The sequence below is a fragment of the Pongo pygmaeus genome, chromosome 8, assembly GCF_028885625.2.
Source record: "Pongo pygmaeus isolate AG05252 chromosome 8, NHGRI_mPonPyg2-v2.0_pri, whole genome shotgun sequence".
In the NCBI taxonomy this organism is placed as follows: domain Eukaryota; kingdom Metazoa; phylum Chordata; class Mammalia; order Primates; family Hominidae; genus Pongo; species Pongo pygmaeus.
Genome location: NC_072381.2, coordinates 12,112,603 through 12,134,650, shown reverse-complemented (window position 1 = coordinate 12,134,650; position 22,048 = coordinate 12,112,603). Strand labels below are relative to the sequence as shown.

Below are 22,048 nucleotides of genomic sequence, written 5' to 3'. Positions count from 1 at the left end.
ACCTCTCCTATAGGGACTCAATTACAAATATTTTAGGTTGTTCAGTTGTCCCACAGTTCATTGATGTCCTGTCCTTTTTGTTCTTCATTATTTTTTCCTGCCTTTCCTTTTGGATAGTTTGTGTTGTTACGTCTTCAAGTTCACTAATCTTTTCTTCTACGGGGTCTAATAACTTAATTCCATTTAGAGAAGTCGTTTTTTATCTCTATATCTTGTCATACTTTCTTTGTATCTCACATGTTCAATCTTCTAGCTTGTTGAACATATGAAATACAGTTGCAATAAGTGTTTTAAAGTCCTTGTCTACAAATCTTGTCATCTGTGTGATTTCCGAGTTGGTTTCAGTTGATTACAGTTGCTTGACCTCCTTTGCATGTCTGGTCATTTTTCTACTTCTTTGGCTGCCTGCTCATGTTTTATTGGATGTGTCCTGGATATTTTTGTATTCTTACAAATATCATTAAGTGTCATCCTGGGGTGCAGTTAAGTTACTTGGAAACAGTTTCATCTTTGAAAGGATGCTTTGTTAGGAGGTACCAGAGCAGCCTTTAATCTAAGGCTAATTTTTCCTAATATTAAGGCAGTATCTTTCTGGACTCTTTCTGATAAAGTAGAGTCATAGAAGATTCTTCCAGTCAGCCTCGTGGGTATACAGACTGTTCCTGGTCCCATGAGCCTCTCTGTGAGTCTTAATTCTTTTCAGTAGTTATTTTCCCAGTCTCACCTAGTTTCCTCAGACATAGAGGCTGATCAGTACTCAGGTGAACACTTTGTTTCCGTATACATAGGAACTGATCAGTACTCAGCTGAATGTTCAAGGAGACTCTGCAAATCTTTTGAAGTCTGTCTTTGTGCTGGTTTCTCCTCTCTGGTACTGTGTCCTGGGAACTCTACCTGCCTTGGGTAGAGTATTACCAGACCCTCAGCTCTCATCCTCAACTCAGGAAGACTGCCTGGCTTCTCTCTTACTTGGCCACAGCCTGGAAAAATCTCTTTATGAAGTAAGCTGGGGCAATTGTAGAGCTGAGTTTTTTGTCTGCTCTCTATCGGATTATTTTCCTATACTGCCTGATGTCCAGTGTTTGAAAATCATTGTTTTAATATTGTTTGCTTGAATCTTTAGTTATTTTGGGTCACTGATATAGTACTTCATCTTGTCCAGAAGAGGCTTACATTGTCCAGTGATCAGAATATCCTTTATTCTATAGCCACTTTTTCCAGTTAATCACATGTCTTAGATTTTTTTTCATTTTAATACATTAGTGCCATCTAATTATTTTTAATTGCTACATAGTAATATCGTGTTGTATGGTTGTTCTGTAATTTACTTGTCCTCTGTTGATTAACACTTAATATTTCTGGCTTTTAGCTGTTATTGTCGGTGCTGTAACAAAATCTCTGAACCTGCTTCTTTCTGTATGTGTGCTAGTATTTACAGGGTACATTCCTACAAGTAGAATTCTTGGGTTAAAAGGATATATGCATTTTAAGTTTCAATATATGATGCCATATTTTCTATTAAAGAAATTTATAGCAACCCAAATGCCCGTCAATAATAGACTAGATAGAGAAAATGTGGTACATATACACCACGGAATACTATGCAGCCATAAAAAAGAGTGAGTTCATGTCCTTTGCAGGGACATGGATGAAGCTGGAAGCCATCATTCTCAGCAAACTAACATAGGAAAAAAACCAGATACCACATGTTCTCACTCGTGAGTGGGAGTTGAACAGTGAGAACACATGGACACAGGGAGGGGAACAATACACACTGGGGCCTGTTGGGAGGTTGAGGATAAGGGGAGGGAGAGCATTAGGACAAATACCTAATGCATGCGGGACTTAAAACCTAGGTGACGGGTTGGTAAGTGCAGCAAACCACCATGGAACATGTATACCTATGTAACAAACCTGCACCTTCTGCACATGTATCTTGGAACTTAAACTTAAAAAAATTTACATGCCACTAAGTATATGAGAATGACTGTTTCTTTTTTTTTTTTTTTCTTTTTTTTCTTTTCGAGATGGTGTCTTGCTCTGTCACCCAGGCTGGAGTACAGTGGTGCGATCTAAACTCACTGCAAGCTCTGCCTCCCGGGTTCAAGCGATTCTCCTGCCTCAGCCTCCTGAGCAGCTGGGACTACAGGCATGTGTCACCATGCCTGGCTAATTTTTTGTATTTTTAGTAGAGATAGGGTTTCACTATGTTAGCCGGGATGGTCTCAATCTCCTGACCTCGTGATCTGCCCACTTCGGCCTCCCAAAGTGCTAGGATTACAGGTGTGAGCCACTGTGCCTGGCCCGAGAATGACTGTTTCTTTACACTCTTACCACATTGCAGTTCTTAATTTTTAAATTTGAAGTCAGGTTTTAGCATCTTTAAGTTTATTGGCTGTTTTATAAATGTATTATTTTCCCTGTGAAATTCCTATTTGAATCTTTTATACCCCCACCCCCTGTCCTTTTTCCCCTGTATCTTTTTAAAAAATTGATTTATAAAAGCACTTTGAGAGGCTGAGGTGAGTGGATCACTTGAGGTCAGGAGTTCTAGACCAGCCTGGCCAACATGGTGAAACCCCATCTCTACTAAAAATACAAAAATTAGCCGGGTATTGTGGAGCACGCCTGTAATGCCAGCTACTTGGGAGGCTGAAGTGAGGGAATTGCTTGAACCCAGGAGGCGGAGGTTGCAGTGAGCTGAGATTGCACTCCAGCCTGGGTGACAGAGCGAGACTCCATATCAGAGAGAAAAAAAAAGCACTTTGTATATTAAGGAAATTATTATTATTATTATTATTATTACTTTGAGACAGAGCCTTGCTGTGTTGCCCAGGCTGGAGTGCAGTGGCGCGTTCACAGCTCACTGCAAGTTCTGCTTCCCGGGTTCACGCCATTCTCCTGCCTCAGTCTCCTGAGTAGCTGGGACTACAGGCGCCCACCACCACGGCCGGCTAATTTTTTGTATTTTTAGTAGAGACGGGGTTTCGCCGTGTTAGCCAGGATGATCTCCATCTCCTGACCTCGTTATCCACCCGCCTCAGCCTCCCAAAGTGCTGGGATTACAGGCGTGAGCCACTGTGCCCGGCTGACGGAAATTATATTTTTTATATGCATTGCAACTATCACTCCTCTGTTTTTCTCTTGTCCTGTGCCTGTGATATTCCTATTTTTTATTACTTTTGATTTGGTAGTATTTTTACCTCTCAAAAGTTGAATTTCTTTTTTATGATTTACATTATTTTTTAGATACACAAAATATTTATGCATATTATAGATTAAAAAGTGAAAGTCTACTGTCAGATGCGTTACATTCTCCAAGTTAACCACTCTTAACAGCTTGATAGTAATGTGTCCAGACTTTACTTTTTTCCACAAAGTATATATAATCAGATATCTCTAGCTTCATTAACTTAGGTGAGATATTTTGCATGATTTCCTTTATTGTTTCAATTATTATTTTGAGAGCTTTCTGAGTCAGTTCTTGTAGATACATCTCATTCCTTTTAACACCTGATTAATATTACATAGTTGTCTTAGTCTTTTCAGGCTGTTGTAACAAAATACCCTAGACCGGGCAACTTATGAACAACAGAAACTTATTCCTCCTGTCTGGAGTCTGGGAAGTCTAAGATCAAGGTGCCAGCCAAGTTGGTGTCTGGCAAGGACTCTGCTTCATAGATGGGTGGGTGAGTGGGGCTGAAAGTTCTAATCTTGTAATCACTTGGTCTTTCTGGTGACTGGCTCCATCCTGAGACTATCCAGAGACTCCACCCTAAGTCACCCCATTAGCATCAGCTGAGGTAGGATCAAAAAGCTTGTTATGAATAACAAAATACATTCCTTTCACTCAGGAAATTCCAAGGGTTTTAGGAGGTCTGCCAGGAACCAAGGACAAACACCAAATATATTTATTATACTATGCTCTATATATTGTGGATGTATTCTTTGAATATTGTCAATTTTGTCTTCTAGTTTGTTTTTTGCTTTTGTTTATACTTTTCATTAAATGGAAGTTGTAAATATGTCAGTGTTTTTCTTTTTGGTGTATGGGTTTAGTGTCCTAATAAGTCTGTGTTTAAATATATTTTCTGTAAGGAAAGTAAGGAGTTTGAAGGAGCCAGTGTTTTGTTTTTGGTGTTATTATTTTCATAAATCACATTTAATGAATAATCTAACTTAGGGTTAATTTTAATTTACATAATCACTCTATTTATAATTCTCATTTGGAGAGAAGTATGTGAGAGTAGATAAGTTCATGAATGGGCTCATAGTCATAAAGTAGGAAGTTAATTACTTTCAGTGTTCTGAGTTTATGATCTATGGCTGTATGTACTGCATGTGTGTAAATAGGTACATACTTTCCATTCTCTAATAAGAGATCTGTACACTTCATCTTTCTTCCCTTCTTTTCCAGTTATCAATTGACTGACATTTATGGCATAAAAGAAAATAAAGGCTGAGTGTGGTCACGCATGCCTGTAATCCCAGCACTTTGAGAGGCTAAGGCGGGTGGATCCCTTGAACTTAGGAGTTTGAGAACCAGCCTAGGCAGCATAAGGAAACCCCATCTCTACTAAAAATAGAAAAATTAGCTGGGCTTGATGATGCATGCCTGTAGTCCCAGCTACTCAGGAGGCTGAGGCAGGAGGATTGCATGAGCCCAGGATTTCGAGGCTACAGTAAGCTATGATCATGTCACTGCACTCCAGTCTCGTCAACAGAGTGAGACCCTGTCTCAATTCAAAAAAATAAATAAAAAATAAAGGCTGGGCGTGGTGGTTCACACCTGTAATCCCAGCACTTTGAGAGGCTGAGGCGGGTGGATCACCTGAGGTCAGGAGTTTGAGACCAACCTGGCCAACATGGCGAAACCCCATCTCTGCTAAAAATAACAAAAAATTAGCCAAGTGTGGTGGCGGGTGCCTGTAATCCCAGCTACTTGGGAGGCTGAGGCAGGAGAATTACTTGAACCTGGGAGGTGGAGGTTGCAGTGAGCTGATGTCGCACCATTGTACTCCAGCGTGGGTGACAGAGTAAGACTGTTTAAAAAAAATAAAATTTCAAGACCCTCTAAATTTATTATAGCAAGGGGGAAATTAAGCCTTGGAGACTGAAGTACATATCCTGTATATATCTTTCCCAAAAAAGATGACTTCTACTAATCAGATTGTTGTAACTGTGCATTAAACCTTATGTGGAAAGATGTTGAAATTACCTAAACTTTCTCTATATAAACAATCTCAAACTTCTACACTTTGGAACACTGACTTCTGTTCTTTGGAATCTCTGCTTCCTGGGAGGCTGTCCTCAAACTTTGCAATTGAATAAACTCTTTAAAACTAGATTCTGACCTTTTTGATTATTTTAGGTTGACAGTGGCAATCTACCATGTGCCAAGGATTATGCCAAAAGGAGGGATGCTTCTTAATTAAAGGTTTATGGTCTGTTTTTGGAGATATAAATGGTATATAAGTATGATGTAAATAGTATAGAGGATTATGAGTTGCCAAAAAAAAAAAAAAATACTCATGGGGGAGGTGGGACTTTAAACGGATGTCTTAGGAGTGGCCAGGCTTATATATTTTATTTTTTTATTTTAAGTTTCATGAAAGTAGACCTGATTTATCAAATGGCTACTTAATCTCATATTAATTGCTTAAAACAAATGTAAGAGAAAAAATTCTTTATGTTGTTCTCTAGTCTGTTTTATTTTAGGGGTTTATTTAAAACACAGTTTGTGATTTGGTGTTGAAAACGGTCACATGTGCTTGTTAATTGAAGAAGTTCCTGTCAGTTGAAACACTCAAGATTCAATAGATGTAAAACTGAAAAAATAACTTATGTTGTGTTTATCATGCTATAACCTCAAGTTATGTTAATTACTTGTGATTTATTTTATTGTAGAACATGGGCCTGGAATTGATATATTCACACCTGGTAAACCTGGAGAATATGATTTGGAAGGTGGTATATGGGAAGATGAAGATGCTCGGAATTTTTATGAGAACCTCATTGATTTGAAGGCTTTTGTCCCAGCCATCTTGTTTAAAGACAATGAAAAAAGTTGTCAGAATAAAGAGTCCAACAAAGATGATACCAAAGGTAAATTCTAGAGAAAAAATATTTACATTAAGTGCTACAAGAATTAGCTTCAAAATAGTATTTGTGGAAAAAAAAGTTGTAGTTACTAGTTTTGTAATATGAACATTGAGTCATTAGAGTAAATGAGTGACAGAATTATATGGAATGATGGAGCATTAAAGGATGATAATTGACATACTTTTAACAGTGCTAATACATTTAAGTTAATGTGAATTAATTTGAAAGTGTTTGTTTATAATGTCTTGTATTGAATTCAAGTGAGGTCTTGGTAAGACACACATTTCCCCCAGGTATCATATTGTTAGGGCAGGTGTTAGCTCTATGATGCTCGTTACCTGTACTGCCCTTTCTAGGCTAGATAGAACCAACTCTGTGAAGAAGAGTGACTTTAGAGAAGTCAGAGCTTTTAGGTCGTTAACAGAGTGGGAGTTTCTGAATGCCAGTTACATCGTGTTTCTCAGGTTTGTCTTATATTTGCCGCTGCTATTCTAATCTAACTCCCATCCTCTCTCACCTGGGTTACTGTAATACCTCCTACCTGGTTGCCCTATATTTGCTCTGTTTCCTTCTATGCATTCTTTTTTTTTGTTGAGGCGGAGTTTTTGCTCTTCCAGGCTGGAGTGCAGTTGTGTGATCTTGGCTCACTGCAACCTACGCCTCCCAGGTGCAAGTGATTCTCCTGCTTTAGCCTCCCAGGTAACTGGGATTACAGAAGTGTGCTGCCACGCCTGGCTAATTTTGTATTTTTAGTAGAGATGGGGTTTCACCATGTTGTTCAGGCTGGTCTTGAACTCCTGACTTCAAGTGATCCACCTGCCTCAGCTTCCCAAAGTGCTGGGATTACAGGTGTGAGCCACTGCGCTCAGCCTATGCATTCCTAAACATTAATTTTACTCTCCTGCCTACCTAATGTCCTTGAATAACTTTACATGTACTTGGAATATAATTTAAAATTGTTAACATTGTCTCTAGGACCCTGCATAGTTTCTCTCAGGTTTGCCATTACAAGTCTATTACCCTTAGTTTGCCATCCTTCTGAGTCTCTGAAATGGGCCCATCTTCTTGCCTTCTTGCCTTCCTGCATTGTTCTGTTTTCTGGTTGGAACCGTCTCCCACCATACCCTGTTTGACTACCTTATGCATATTAGTTTAATTTCCTCAGATAAATTGTATGTTTTTTGAGAGCAAGGGTCACATTTTAAACTTTTTTCAGAATGTTTGACAACTTAGCATCATTCTGAACACGTAGCTGATTAGTAGATGTTTTAGTAGCCAGACATCAGGGGACATTGGGGAGTGAATGCGTGCTCCATGTGGGCAGGAGTTTTTCTCTGCTGTACTCACAGGTATATTCCTGGTGCTTAGAACAATACCTAGCACATAGTAGGAATTCAATAAAAGTAGAATGAAAAGATGAATGAATGAGAAAGTAGTAGTCTGTTTTCATCTAGAGGTAGCAAAACTGATTCATACTAGTTAGAGTTTTCATCCTCCCAAATAAGATATGACATCAAGTATCAGTAAGACATTTCTGTGTTCAATGCAGAAATTAGGAGATTAGAGACTGTAAGAGATGAAGCTGAGAAATACCATACTTTCAATTTAAGTATACATTCTTGAACTCAGGTTGTATTGGCTTTTGTTTTTTATTTACGAAAATTTTATTTTATTTGCAAAAACACAAAAGAAGGCTGGTATAGTGAACTTGCATTTACCTATCACTCAACTTCAATTATTAATATTTTGTCAGTCTTATTCAGTTAAGGTTTGGTTTCTCTTTCTTTTTTATTCTTCCTATTTTGCCTTTTACCAATTAATGGCCATTTTCCTTTGTTGTGTCTCATTTTTTGGTTTTCTCTAACCCTTCACATTGAAATGATAAGGATATTTTCCTAATTGGTCTTTCTACATCTACCCTTTTCTGACTTTCTAATTGATTTTATATATTGCTGCTAAGTTAATTTTCACATCAGATCCCTTTTAAATGTTATCCCTTGCATAAAGGAGAAAGTCTCAACTCCTCATCTGGGAGTTTGACACCCTTCTTAATGTGAGTCCACTTTAATCAGCCTTTTCTCCCCCTCATCTTTAGCATAGATAGATCCTCACGCCATGTAAGTCCTTGTCCACGCATATCTCTCTCCATCCAGTCATCCATCCATCTTTTCAGTTAACAAATGGTATACATAATCAGAGAAGATATAGCCTTCGTTCTCAATGAGCGTAATGTATATATTTTTTGAGACTGAGTTTCGCTCTTTTTGCTCAGGCTTGAGTGCAGTGGTGCTCTCTCGGCTCACTGCAATCTCCACCTCCTGGGTTCAAGCGATTCTCCTGCCTCAGCCTCCTGAGTAGCTGGAAGTACAGATATACGCCACCATGCCCAGTTAATTTTTGTATTTTTAGTAGAGATGGGTTTTCACCATGTTGGTCAGGCCGGTCTCAAACTCCTGACCTCAGGTGATCCTCCCTCCTCGGCCTCCCAAAGTGCTGGGATTACAGGGGTCAGCCACCATGCCCAGCCGAGTATAATGTGTTTTATAAAATCTAAATATATTAACTTCAGTTGCCGGGTATACATGCAGGTTCTAAAAGAAGTGATGCAGATTTTGTGAGTCTTAATCTACTTTTGTGCAGCAGGATTTTAATATGACTTTGAATTTAGGTATACTTGTTTGTTTTTCAACAGAGGCAAAAGAATCTAAGGATAATAAGGAGGTATCAAGTCCCGATGATTTGGAACTTGAGTTGGAGAATCTAGAAATTAATGATGACACCTTAGAATTAGAGGGTGGAGATGAAGCTGAAGATCTTACAAAGAAACTTCTTGATGAACAAGGTAAAGAACTGTTTTACCAGCTTTCATTTTTAATTGGTTTTTACACACAGAGCTCTTGCCTAAGAATATAGATCTTTTCTCCTTAGTTCTGTATTTTTTAATCCCTTGTTTTTCTGTTGTTTTCAGTCCATCACTGTTTTTGGAATTTGATTTATAACAGGACACTACATACCCAGTATTATGTGTCTACAAACTTTAATGATCATCTACATTTTAAATACCTTAGTTCTAAATAATCTTTTTTTTTTTTTTTTTTTTTTTTTGAGACTAAGTCTCACTGTTGTCCTCCAGGCTGGAGTGTGATGGTACGATCTTGGCTCACTGCAACTTCTGCCTCCTGGGTTCAAGCGATTCTCCTGCCTCAGCCTGCCGAGTAGCTGGGATTACAGCTGCCCACCACGAGGCCCAGCTAATTTTTGTATTTTTAGTAGAGATGGGGTTTCACCACATTGGCCAGGCTTGTCTCGAACTCCTGACCTCAGGTGATCCGCCAGCCTTGGCTCCCAAACTGCTGAGATTACAGGCATGAGCCACCACACGCGGCCCTAAATATCTTAAAATATACTTTTCTCGCTACCTCTTCTGTGATGGAATAAAGATACTTACACTTTTCTGAGAACTTGATAGCATTCTCCTGATTGATTTAATACTATGACATAATCTTTACAAACAACATAAATGTATTTGAAAGTTATTCTGAAATGATTACTAGGTGGGAATACGACTAGCTTATCAGTTCATCTATTTATTTTATCTGTCTTTATAATTGAGTTGTGTTTTGTATTCAGTAATACAAATATTACATTTGTTCCCTAAATGCTTCCTATCGAGTTTTGAGTTGATTAGCTAGGATTCCTTCATTTATTTATTTTTTTGAGACAGGGTTTCACTCTTGCCCAGGCTGGAGTGCCATGGCATGATCATAATTGACTGCAGCCTCAAAATCCTGAGCTCAAGTCATCCTCCTGCATCAACCTCCAAGTAGCTGGGACTGTAGACGTGCACCACCACACCCAGCTTATTTTATTTTATTTCATTTTATTTTATATTTTTTAGAGACAAGGTCTTGCTATGTTGCCCAGGCTGGTCTTGGACTCCTGGCCTCAAGTGATCCTCCTGCCTCAGCCTCCCAAAGCCCTGGCATTATAGGCATGAGCCATCACACCTGGCCAAGATTCTTTATTAGAAGGATACCTTCTGTCAATATTGCTTTTCTCTCTGTTGGCTTTACCCTATCTTACTGCAGATTCTTTCTCTATGTAAACCAGCCACCCTCCTTAGAATCACATGGAATAGGGAGGCTTAGTTCTTCAAAGGCAAGAATTGGGAGTGCTGTTAATTGAAGAACATAGGGGAAGGGATGCCGGGCAGACACAAATAACATTTACCATAACACTGCATGCTTTTTCTGACCAAGTTTTTGTGCCTAATGCAAAAAGTTTGACTTTTTATCGTTGATACCTGAAAGACTGTAGTGAATTGATGTTATGATTCTAGAGTTACCTAAACTTCCTAGGATAATATTCTAAAAAATGACTAATGTTTTCCTGGGCACAAAAATTGGTCTAGATTATCTATTTTCCAAATAATTCATCATTGGATGTTTTTCTTCTGTGTTCTCTGTGTATTTTTTTTAACCTATTTAAAAACTAATTTTACATTAGAACAAGAAGATGAGGAAGCCAGCACTGGATCTCATCTCAAGCTCATAGTAGATGCTTTCCTACAGCAGTTGCCCAACTGTGTCAACCGAGATCTGATAGACAAGGTATTGGTATCTCTGTGTAACTTTATTCAAGCACATGGACCTTGTAGGAGTCCTCTCATAAGGAATGTCTATGGTTTTTAGACTATTTGAGCTATAAAGTCCACCATTTCTTCAAATAAAGTCTTAGATGGGAATTCAGCATAAGCAGACAAAATTGGATGTAATTCATAGATGCTCTGTTTGGGTATAGAATTGGCTGTAGCATCCTGTCCTGTTCATATATGGATCCCATAGTTTGGAAAATATTGTTTTAGATCAAAGGTGCTAAAAGTATGGTTTCTGGATTTTTAATGGCTTTGAGGCACTTCCTGGGGTTCTGTGAGGTCAAAAATTCTTTTGATGATAATACTAAGTTTTTTTTTTCGTGTGTGTGGTTTTTTTTTTTGAGATGGAGTCTCACTCTTTCGCCTAGGCTGGAGTGCAGTGGTGTGATCCTGGCTCACTGCAACCTCCACCTCCCAGGTTCAAGCAATTCTACTGCCTCAGCCTCTCGAGTAGCTGGGATTACAGGCATGCATCACCACGCCTGGCTAATTTTTTTGTATTTTTAGTAGAGACGGGGTTTCATCATATTGACTGGGCTGGTCTTGAACTCTTGACCTTGTTATCCGCCTGCCTTGGCCTCCCAAAGTGCTCAGATTACACGCATGAGCCACCGTACCTGGCCGATTTTTTTTTCTTTTTTATTGTTTTGACATTTGCAAAAGTGATGGTGGGTAGAGCTACTAGCATTTTATCATGATTCAAGGTAGTGGTACCAAATTATACTAGTACCATTATATTTTCACCATGCATTTGCAATTAAAAAAACAGTGCCACTTTCACTTAAGTCTCCTTGTTGAGTCCATGCAAATGAGTTTTTTTTTTTTTTGAGTGGAGTCTTGCTCTGTTGCCCAGTCTGGAGTGCAGTGGCACGATCTTGGCTCACTGCAACCTCTTGTCTCCCAGGTTCAAGCAGTTCTCCTGCCTCAGCCTCCTGAGTAGCTGGGACTATAGGCGTGCACCACCACGCCCAGCTAATTTTTTTATTTTTATTTTTTGAGACGGAGTCTTGCTCTGTTGCCCAGGCTGGAGTGCAGTGGCATGATCTCGGCTCACTGCAAGCTCTGCCTCCTGGGTTCACGCCATTCTCCTGCCTCAGCCTCCCGAGTAGCTGGGACTACAGGCGCCCGCCACCATGCCCGGCTAATTTTTTATATTTTTAGTAGAGACGGGGTTTCACTATGTTGGCCAGGCTGGTCTTGAACTCCTGACCTCAGGTGTTCCGCCCGCCTCGGCCTCCCAGAGTGCTAGAATTACAGGCGTGAGCCACCGTGCCCAGCCAAGGAGCGAATTTTATTATGTTTCAACCTTAACTACACGTGCCTGTAGTCTCAGCTGCTTGGCCGGGAGCTGAGGCAGGAGGATCCCTGGAGCCTGGGAGAGCAAGGCTGCAGTGAGCCATGATTGCGCCACTGCACCCCAGCCTGGGTGACAAAGTGAGACCTTGTCTCAAAATAAGAGTCTGTCGAGGTGGTAATGGTCATCTAGATAAATTCCCTGTTTTATGAAATTTTAGACAGAGGATTGAAGGCAGTTGAGTTTCTTTTGGAAGAATTCTCCTCTGTCAGTTAAGGCATCTTGGAGAGAGATTGAGCGCCATTTCCTGCACTTGTGAAGAGAAACAAGGGATGGTCAGAGAGACCTTGACTGAGGCTGCTTATCAGGCTTTCCAGTTTTCTTAGTTCAAATGAAGTACTCAGCATCCAAAGAGCCATATTTTGGGGTATTGTTTTCTAAACCCTAACATTACCATATCTGACTGTCGACACTCAGCTTTTTTAGTGAATGTGGGAGCATACTTCTTCTTCCATCTTCTTAGGTATAATTTGTGCCTGTGTCTTCCACCTTTACTGCTTTTTGGTTATCCTTATTAGCATTAGTAATTTTCTTGGCTCTTGGTAACTATTCTTGCTAGTTTTGAGTTCTATCAGAAAACTTTCCTGATACTAACAATACTAGTTTCTTAAAACCATTTTGAAATGTTTAAGAACAAATAAAAATATTGTAGTAGGCAGGATTTCTGCTCTCCGTAACTAAATAGAGGTTTTTAAAGAAAAAGTTTACTTTTTCCCAATAGGCAGCAATGGATTTTTGCATGAACATGAACACAAAAGCAAACAGGAAGAAGTTGGTACGGGCACTCTTCATAGTTCCTAGACAAAGGTAAGTGTAATAAAAGAGAAATTTATTAGTGTTTTTACTCTGTAGTGCTGGTTGTAAGATCAAAATTCTTACTTACCTCTTTAAAAATATTGCTTTTGATTTTATTCACTCTGTAGGTCATTAGCATTATTAGCATATTTTTTAGAACTTGTTTCCCATTAATGTTTGTTCATTGCTTGTTAGCTCTAATGGGAATATTTCTTCTGCTATCTAATTATTTTAAAAGAAAATGTTTAAGAGTAGCTTAAGAAGAATAAGAAGAATTGCTAGAAACAATTGTTTTGCATTTTTGCCTCTGAGGAAAAAGTAATAAATGGAACATAATTTTTTTGGAGAGTTTTTATTTTGTGCAAAGATCAGGCTAATGTGATATATCTAGTTCTCAGATTTATGTTTAAATGAAAAATTTCAAGTTATTTAGGTAATTATGATAGTTTAGAGGTATGATAGCCTGCCTAGAGACTCATCGGATAGAATTGGAAATCACATTAATGATTATGTTGCTAGTGATTCAAGACACACATTCAGTTGCATAACACTTTTAGAGAATTCTGACGCATTATATTACATTAAATTAAAATTTCTACTTCACCTGAACATTTCAGGACCACTCATAGACTGTTGACCTTAGAATCCTGGAGGAGATCTATTTCTGTTTATTTAACAATAAATAATTAAATAATTTTGTTAACTATTAAGGTGATTACATATGACATAGCTAAGACAGATACTCTCCCCAAAAGATAAGGATTCTGAGGGATTTCATTGAAGGTTTCTTGAGCAGAATTTTAATGTGGTTCATTCATTGATGGAAGTCCATGATCTCTTGATAATGGTAAGATTTCTCAGTGAAACCAAATCACTACTTGCCTTTCTTCTTTCATATTAGTTTTTTAATCTCCTGTTAGCATTATTCATTTTAGTGGGGCAAGGGAGAGGGAGTGTGTTAATGTAGTGAGTAGGTAATTAAGAATTGTGTAATTGAAGAAGTCATATGGGTGAATATTTTTATAACGTAAAATTACATACTTCAGGCCAGGCGCGGTGGCTCAGGCTTGTAATCCCAGCACTTTGGGAGGCTGAGGCGGGTAGATCACCTGAGGTCAGGAGTTCGAGACCAGCCTGACCAACATGGTGAAACCCCATCTCTACTAAAATACAAAATTAGCTGGGTGTGGTGGCGCATGCCCCTACTCAGCTTCTCATGAGGCCATGGCAGGAGAACCGGTTGAACCCAGGAGGCAGAGGTTGCAGTGAGCCGAGATCATGCTATTGCACTCCAGCCTGGGCAACAGAGCAAGAGTCCATCTCAGAAAAAAAGGTCGAATGAAGTGACAGTTTATCATAAGTATTTAAAAAGATGCGAGAATTCTAGAGCCACGAGAAATAGATCTTATAGTCTTATATACTTGCAGTATATAAATACAATTAAGTGTATTATAATCAGCCTGATAATCAGGAAAGATTGTTATATTATTCTAAAATTTACTCATTCATTAAATAATTCATTACGGGTCTGCTGTGTACTGTGATCCATGCTGGAGATACAGCACAGGGGTGAACAAGACCATATTAGTTCTTGTATTCATACAGCTTACAGTTTGGAGAGGAAGACAGAGGAGTAATTCTAAGTGCCATTGTCAAGAAGAAGTGCAGCATGCTTTGAAGCATAGAGCCAAGTGGAACTGACTGATTGAGTCTGAGGAGTCAGAGAAGACTGCCTGGAACAAGGGTCATTTAATCTGAGGCCTGAGAAGAATGGACTAGATAAGGGATGGGTGGGGATTGGGAATGTAGGGAGAGCATTGCTGACAGAGGCAACAGTATGTGCAGGGAGTCAGAGACAGGAAAGGTCATGGCATCAAACTCTTGGTAAAACCTCTTTTTTTTTTGATACAGAGTCTCACTTGTCGCCTAGGCTGGAGTGCAGTGGTGTAATCTCAGCTCACTGCAACCTCCGACTCCAGGGTTCAAGCAATTCTCCTCCCTCAGCCTCCCGGGTAGCTGGCACTATGGGCTCCCGCCACCATGCCTGGCTAATTTTTATATTTTTAGTAGAGACGGGGTTTCACTCTGTTGGCCAGGCTGCTGGCCAAGAGGAGTTCCAGTTCCTGTTGAACTCCTGACTTCGTGATCTGCCCGCCTCAGCCTCCCAAAGTGCTGGGATTAGATGTGTGAACCACCGCGCCAGCCAAACCTCTTTCTTAAATTCTTTGACATTGTCCTCTAGACTGTAAACTGCAGGAAGGAGGCCATGTTTACTGCTTTATACCCAGCACATAGCACAATGCCTGTCATGTAAAAGGTGATAAAATTAAGGTAACATGATATGTAATGCCCTTTCTTAGCTAGCTGGTTTTCAATTTCTTCAGTCTTAATTCTAGCCATTCTTCCTCCTGCAGAATCTTGATCTGTAATGGTTTCTCGAATACTGTTTGCTCTCTCTACTCCCATGCCTTTGCCGCTGCTTTCTGCTTTTATCTGGGATGTCCAAATATTTTATCTGGATGTCCAAATCTTTGACTCACCTTTAGGTCTTTAACAAGAGCTATCCTCTATGAACAGCCTTCCTTTTTTCCCTTGTGTAGATAGAGATGTTCTTTATAGTACCTCACGTCTTCTTACGAAGAATTAGGCACATCATATTCCGATTGTTGGTTTGCTTCCTGTCTCTCTGCCAGACTTGAAACTATCACTCTTTTTTTTTTGAGATGGAGTCTCACTCTGTCACTCTGTCGCCCGGGCTGGAGTGCAGTGGCGCGATCTCGGCTCGCTGCAAGCTCCACCTCCCGGGTTCACGCCATTCTCCTGCCTCAGCCTCCCGAGTAGCTGGGAGTACAGGCGCGCACCACCACGCCCAGCTAATTTTTTGTATTTTTAGTAGAGACGAGGTTTCTCCATGTTAGCCAGGATGGTTTCGATCTCCTGACCTCGTGATCCACTCGCCTCGGCGTCCCAAAGTGCTGGGATTATAGGCGGAAATGGTCACTCTTTAGGAAAGAGGACTCGATCTTTTCATTTTGTGCATTTCCAACACCAAGTATAGTGTTTGGCATATAGTTCAAGCTTAAAATATTTGATGAATTAATCTTGGTCATATGCAGTTTTAAATAATAAATGATAAGGCTCTATAGCTCAAAATCCTGAAGTAGAAAAGATTATATGATGAAAATTATCCTTCTTATCCTTGCTTTCCCATCTACCCAATTTCCACTCCTTTCAGTAGGAAATCAGTATCTTGATGCTTATGTATTCTCCCAAAGATTCTTTTGCGTGTACAAGAAAATACAATTATAGATTCTTATTTCCTGTTTTTAACACAGTGGGCAGCTGATACATATCTTTTCATCTCAGGACATAAAGATTTCCCTTGTTCGTTATTTTAAAGCTGCAGTGTTTCTTTTGATGAATGTACTATATTTAACCGTTTCAGACTTTCCAGTCTTGCCGTTACAAACAGTGCCATATTTGAATTTGTACTTCCTCTTTTCTCCTCGTGATTATGATAGCTAGTGGTTTACCTAGTTTTTTCCTACCAAAAAAACTCAGCTTTTAGATTTATTATTTATTCTCTTTATTGATTTTCTTACTGTTATTTTTGGCTTTGTTCTTTATTAATTTCTTCTTTTAGGTTTCTTCCATTTATTTTGTTTCTTTTCTGGCACTTTGTATATGAGTTGTCCATTGAGCATAGTTTAAGCCATGTCTCTTGGTTCTTTTTTTTAGAGACAGGGTCCTGCTCTGTTGCCTAGGCTGGAGTGCAGTGGTGAGATCACGGCTCACTACAGCCTCAACCTCCCAGGCTCAAGCAATCCTTTCATGTTAGCCTCCAAAGTAGCCGGGACCATAGGCATGAACCACTATGTCTGGCTAATTTTTACATTAAATTAATTTTTTTTTTTTTTTTTTTTTTTGGTAGAGTCAAGGTCTTGTTATATTGACCAGGCTAGTCTTGAACTCCTGGGCTCAAGCAGCTCCTCCTGCTTTGGCCTCCCAAAGTGCAGGGATTACAGGCATGAACCACTGTGCCCAGCCATCTGTTAGTTCTGACATGGTAATTTTAGTTTTATTTCCTTTGTGACCCAAGGAGTTTCAAAATTTCCGGGTACAGGGGCTTTTTTCTTGTTTTGTGGCTTTGTCAATAATTCATGTTTTTATTGCATTTTGATTAGAGAATACTATTTTTATTTTTTTTTTGAATTTTTGAAGTTTACTTTGTCTCTAATTATATAGTCAGTAAATGTATCCGATCAGGTTTACATGATTAAATAATGATTCAGATCTATTTTCTTACATTTTTGGCCACTTGCCCAGAGGTCATGGCCTGAGAGGTGGATTAAAGACTGTGACTCCCGATGTGTTGCGTTTCTCCTAATAGCTACCATGATTCCAGCTTTCTGTATATTACTGTTGTGCTATTTGTTGTATAGATAAAACTTAATTGTGAATTACATACATCTTTTATCATTATAAAGTGTTCTTCTTGGTCTTATTTAATGCCTTTTGGCCTGAATTCCAACTCATCTGATATTAATGATTATGATTGCTGCCTTTTTTTTTTTTTTTTTTTTTTTTGAGGTGGATTCTCACTCTGTCACCCAAGCTGCAGTGCAGTGGTGTGATCTCTGCTCACTGCAACCTCCACCTCCTGGGTCCAAGCGATTCTCCCGCCGAAGCCTCCCATGTAACTGGGGTTTCATGTGTGCACCACCACGCCTGGGTAATTTTTTGTAGTTTTAGTAGAAACGGGGTTTCACCATGATAACCAGGCTGGTCTTGAACTCCTGACCGCAAGTGATTCACTCACCTTGGCCTCCCAAAGTGCTGGGATTACAAGTGTGAGCCACCTGCGCTTGACCACTGCTTTCTTTATATTTGCGTTTGGTTTGGTATACCTGTGCCCTTTATTTTATATTCCGTCTTTCAGAATCATTTTATTTTAGTTGAGTCTCTTTTATGTACAATTGAATTGAATTTTACTCTCAGACATATTCTGAAAGTATGTTTCTTTTAATGAAAGTAATTTAGGCTATTTATGATTGGCTTGAGTTCTGTAATATTTTCCGTTTTGGTTTAATTCCTAAAAGTCTTTCATTATGTGGTCTTTTATATTTTTTAATTTAGTGTGCTTGCATGAGTGTGTGTTTCTTGGTTTTAGGAAGCTTTGCATTATTATTTTAGTACTTTATGATTGTAAGTTTGCTTAGCGATTATTTATTTAGACAGTCTCTGTTGTTTTCTACCATGAGCAATGGTAAGATTAGTTTGTGGTATCTTCTTTTCTTACTCTCTTTAGTCACTCATCTGATATTAGTTAAGAATGTTTTCTTCCTTAATATTTTCCTTTTTACGTTTAAATGTACTTATTCTTGTATTTGAGTGATATTTAACTTTCAGCATTACAAGTAGGCAAGCGGCACACCTGACTTCCTGTCTGCTTTTCCATCTCCCTTCACTTATTTTTATGTTGATGACATATCCTGATAGGGAATAAAACATTTATATTAAAATTTCTTGCTCTAATGCCCTTATTTGCTGAAGTTCATTTTCATTTTTTTTTTTGAGACTGAGTTTTGCTCTATTGCCCATGTTGGAGTGCAGTGGCACAATCTTGGCTCACTGCAACCCCTGCCTCTAGTTCAAGCGATTCTTCTGCCTCAGCCTCCTGAGTAGCTGGGATTACAGGCGCCCGCCACCACACCCAGCTAATTTTTGTATTTTTAGTAGAGACAAGGTTTCATCATGTTGGCCAGGCTGGTCTCGAACCCTGGACCTCAGGTGATCCGCCCACCTCAGCCTCCCAAAGTGCTGGGATTACAGGTGTGAGCCACCGCACCTGGCCTGAAGTTCATTTTCTAATAGTTTTCTCAAAAAGTGTTCTTGGGGAAAAAATATGCCTTGAATTTCTCTATGTTCAGAATTGGGGCTATGTTACTTGAATGGCTGCTTGACTGGTTATAGTGGAGAATCCACAGCTCATACCTTTTAACCCTAAATATCGTGTAGGTGTCACTCAATGGTCATTTGGCATTTGCCATTACTGTGTTGAAATCTAGGCAAGCTGGCTTTTTTTTTTTCCTCTCTTAAAATTGACTTGGTCATTTAAATGGCTGCCCAAGTAATTTTTTCTCTAATTAATCAAGTAAATCCAATAACTTTCCTAGGATAGAGAGTTCTTGGTGTTGATCATTTTGTCATTCTGGATCCTTCTTCATGCCCTTTCCATTTTCGTATTGAAAAATTCAGGGAATTTTATTTATTTATTTATTTCCTCAAATATATTTAAATACTAGTTCTGTTCTTGTTTTGGCTTTCTTTTTTAGGTACCCCAATGATGCATATGTTGACTGTGCTTTGGTTGTTTTCTGGCTATTTTATTCTTACCAATCACTTTTTTCAGTGTTGTCTTTTTCTTACTCAGCATTCTGCAAAGTCTTTTCCCTCTACTACTCGTTTTCTCATTTCTTCTTTCAGTTCATTCAGTTCTTTAAAAAATGCGTGGAAAACTGGCCAGAATTTTCATATATTTCATGGCAGTATGTTTCTGGAGAATTTTGTTTGGTAGGTTTTGAGGACTTTGTTCTTTTCTTTCTTATTTTTTTAATTAAAAAAATTGACAGTACCTTTGCGTTGATGCTGTACTTACCCTCTTTTTATTACGTATCATGAGTTAGATAGTTAGATTTGCTCAGCTTTGTTATTAACAGGTTTCCTTTTTTTTTTTGAGATGGAGTCTTGCTCTGTCTGTCGCCCAAGCTGGAGTGCAGTGGCCCGATCTTGGCTCACTGCAAGCTCCACCTCCTGGGTTCATGCCATTCTCCTGCCTCAGCCTCCCAAGTAGCTGACACTACAGGTGCCTGCCACCACGCCCAGCTAATATTTTGTATTTTTAGTAGAGACAGGGTTTCACCATGTTAGCCAGGATGGTCTCGATCTCCTGACCTAGTGATCTGCCCACTTCAGCCTCCCGAAGTGCTGGGATTACAGGTGTGAGCCACTGGGCCCAGCCAACAGGTTTCCTTTTTTTTTTTTTTGAGACAGAGTCTCGCTCTGTCATCCAGGCTGGAGTGCAGTGGCATGATCTCGGCTCACTGCAAGCTCCACCTCCGAGGTTCACACTATTCTCCTGCCTCAGCCTCCCGAGTAGCTGGGACTACAGGCACCCGCCCCCACACCCGGCTAATTTTTTGTATTTTTAGTAGAGACGGGGTTTCACCATGTTAGCCAGGATGGTCTCGATCTCCTGACCTCGTGTTCCACCCGCCTCGGCCTCCTAACCCTTTTTAAGGTCGTGTTTTTGCTATTGTTTCTGATGTTGGTTGCTTTGGGGGCCATTTCCCTGTTCTGCATGGGCATTGCATCTCCTCATGGAGCTTTTGCTCAGTCTTTGCCCTGCCTTTCCAGATGCTAAGCGTTTGTTGTATGTCAGGAATATGGGTTTATCATTGAAAGGTAGAACTTGAGGATAAGTGGTCAAACTATAGAGAAACAATATGTGTTTATCATTGAAAGAAGCATGTTGATTGCATATTTGATGATCTGCCCTTTTTTTTTGGCAGTTTGGGCCAGCTTTCCCTTTTCTTTTTATTTGTGTATCCTGCTGTAATTTACCTTGAAGCAAATCTGGACAGATTGGGTGGCTTCAGTCAGACTTTTTTTTCGAAGTTCATGTTTTCTTACATTAATATCATTCTAGCTTCCTATAACAGAAAAACTATTTTCAGCTTTATTGGTGTGGGCTATTACTTTTCCTGAGAAAATGGATAAGCCAGGATAGGTTAGGGATGTTGAAGGAACAACAAACCTCTGAAATCTGAGGTTCTCGAAGTTCTCTGGGTTTGGTGGGCTCCCTAGAGTACCCTTTCAGGAGGTGACTCAAGGATCCAGACCACTTTCATCTATGTCACTAGCATGGCTTCTAGGTGGCCGTGGCATGGGAGGCAAGCGTGTGAACTCAGCTTAGTCCTAGATACTTGGGACAAGAAGTGCCATGTCATTTTTATTCTTAGCCTATTGTCTAGGACAACAAGAGCATTTAGAAAATGTAGAGAAGCATGTGAAGCATTGGGGTAACATTGTGTCCCTTGCTACAGAAATACAAGTATTTGTTTTCAGTCAGTAGACTTGTGTTAATATTTCTCTAGTAAGTTACCTTGTTGAAAACAATAAAAGAAATACTCATGGTTTGTCTGGTAGTGGACAGTCTTTTGAAGGATGTAATTTATACATAGCTTTGACTGTTACTCTTTACATTTCTATTAACTTATTTTTTAAGATACAAGGTCTTGCTATGTTGCCCAGGCTGCTCTTGAACTCCTGGCCTCAAGCAATCCTCCTGCTTCTGCCTCCTGAGTAGCTACGATTACAGGCACGTGCCACCATGCCTGGCACATTTTTATATTTTATATAGGTTTTAATCAATTGAGCTATAATTTGTTCAAGTAGATTTCTAATTTTTATACATTTCTCATGTTAATAGTACTCTGTGTAGTCTTTTCAGGTTTAAATTAAACTTTCTCAGTCTTTTTAAAGTTCATTACTGTGGGATTTGGAAAGCCAAGGCCTCTGTTTACAGATCTGTAAAATGAGGTAATAGGGAGGGACTTGGACCAGGTTGACATTTCCTGGTTGGCTGTATATTTTTATTGATCAGAAAAGCCTTTCATTTTGAAGGTCTTATTTTGTCCTTCACTCCCAGGTGCATTTCTACCCTACCTGCAGGATTTGGCTTATCCCTGATGGGGACGGCTTGATCCCTACGGAGCCTGGAGTAGAAAGATAGTAATCAAGTGCCAATCAATTCCCTGTCATCCCATTTCTGATTCTTCCAGACCCCATATATTCACACAGCTTTCTCTATCCTTTGAGTGATAGTGATGACTGATAGCCCTCAAGTGGGGAGATAAGGGGAGTGAAGAGAGTTGAATGTAGAGTAAGCAGGCTGGGATATTCTCCTGGGTAGGCAGTGAAGTGGTATTGGAGGTAGCTAGTTACTTTGAGTCTTTGGAACACTTGGGGCAGGCTGGAACACTTTGGGAGAGGGGGCAAGGAAATACTGTCACCTTTTGGCATCCTGGCCTCGTCCTGCACCCATACTCACCCAGCCTGTCTGGGACTCCTTTAGTCAGATT

At 39.6% G+C, this 22,048-nt stretch overlaps 1 protein-coding gene across 5 annotated transcripts in view; it reads left to right on the top strand.

The window, feature by feature from the left end:
• The window catches only part of UPF2 (UPF2 regulator of nonsense mediated mRNA decay), a 123,541-nt gene that overhangs the window by 32,653 nt on the left and 68,840 nt on the right, over positions 1 to 22,048 (top strand). For all 5 annotated transcript variants that reach the window (XM_063669553.1, XM_054503616.2, XM_063669552.1 and 2 more), the window contains exons 5-8: positions 5,908 to 6,105; positions 8,795 to 8,944; positions 10,609 to 10,712; positions 12,832 to 12,917. In XM_063669553.1, coding sequence (XP_063525623.1) covers positions 5,908 to 6,105; positions 8,795 to 8,944; positions 10,609 to 10,712; positions 12,832 to 12,917 — 538 coding nt within the window. The remainder of the gene's footprint in view (positions 1 to 5,907; positions 6,106 to 8,794; positions 8,945 to 10,608; positions 10,713 to 12,831; positions 12,918 to 22,048) is intronic.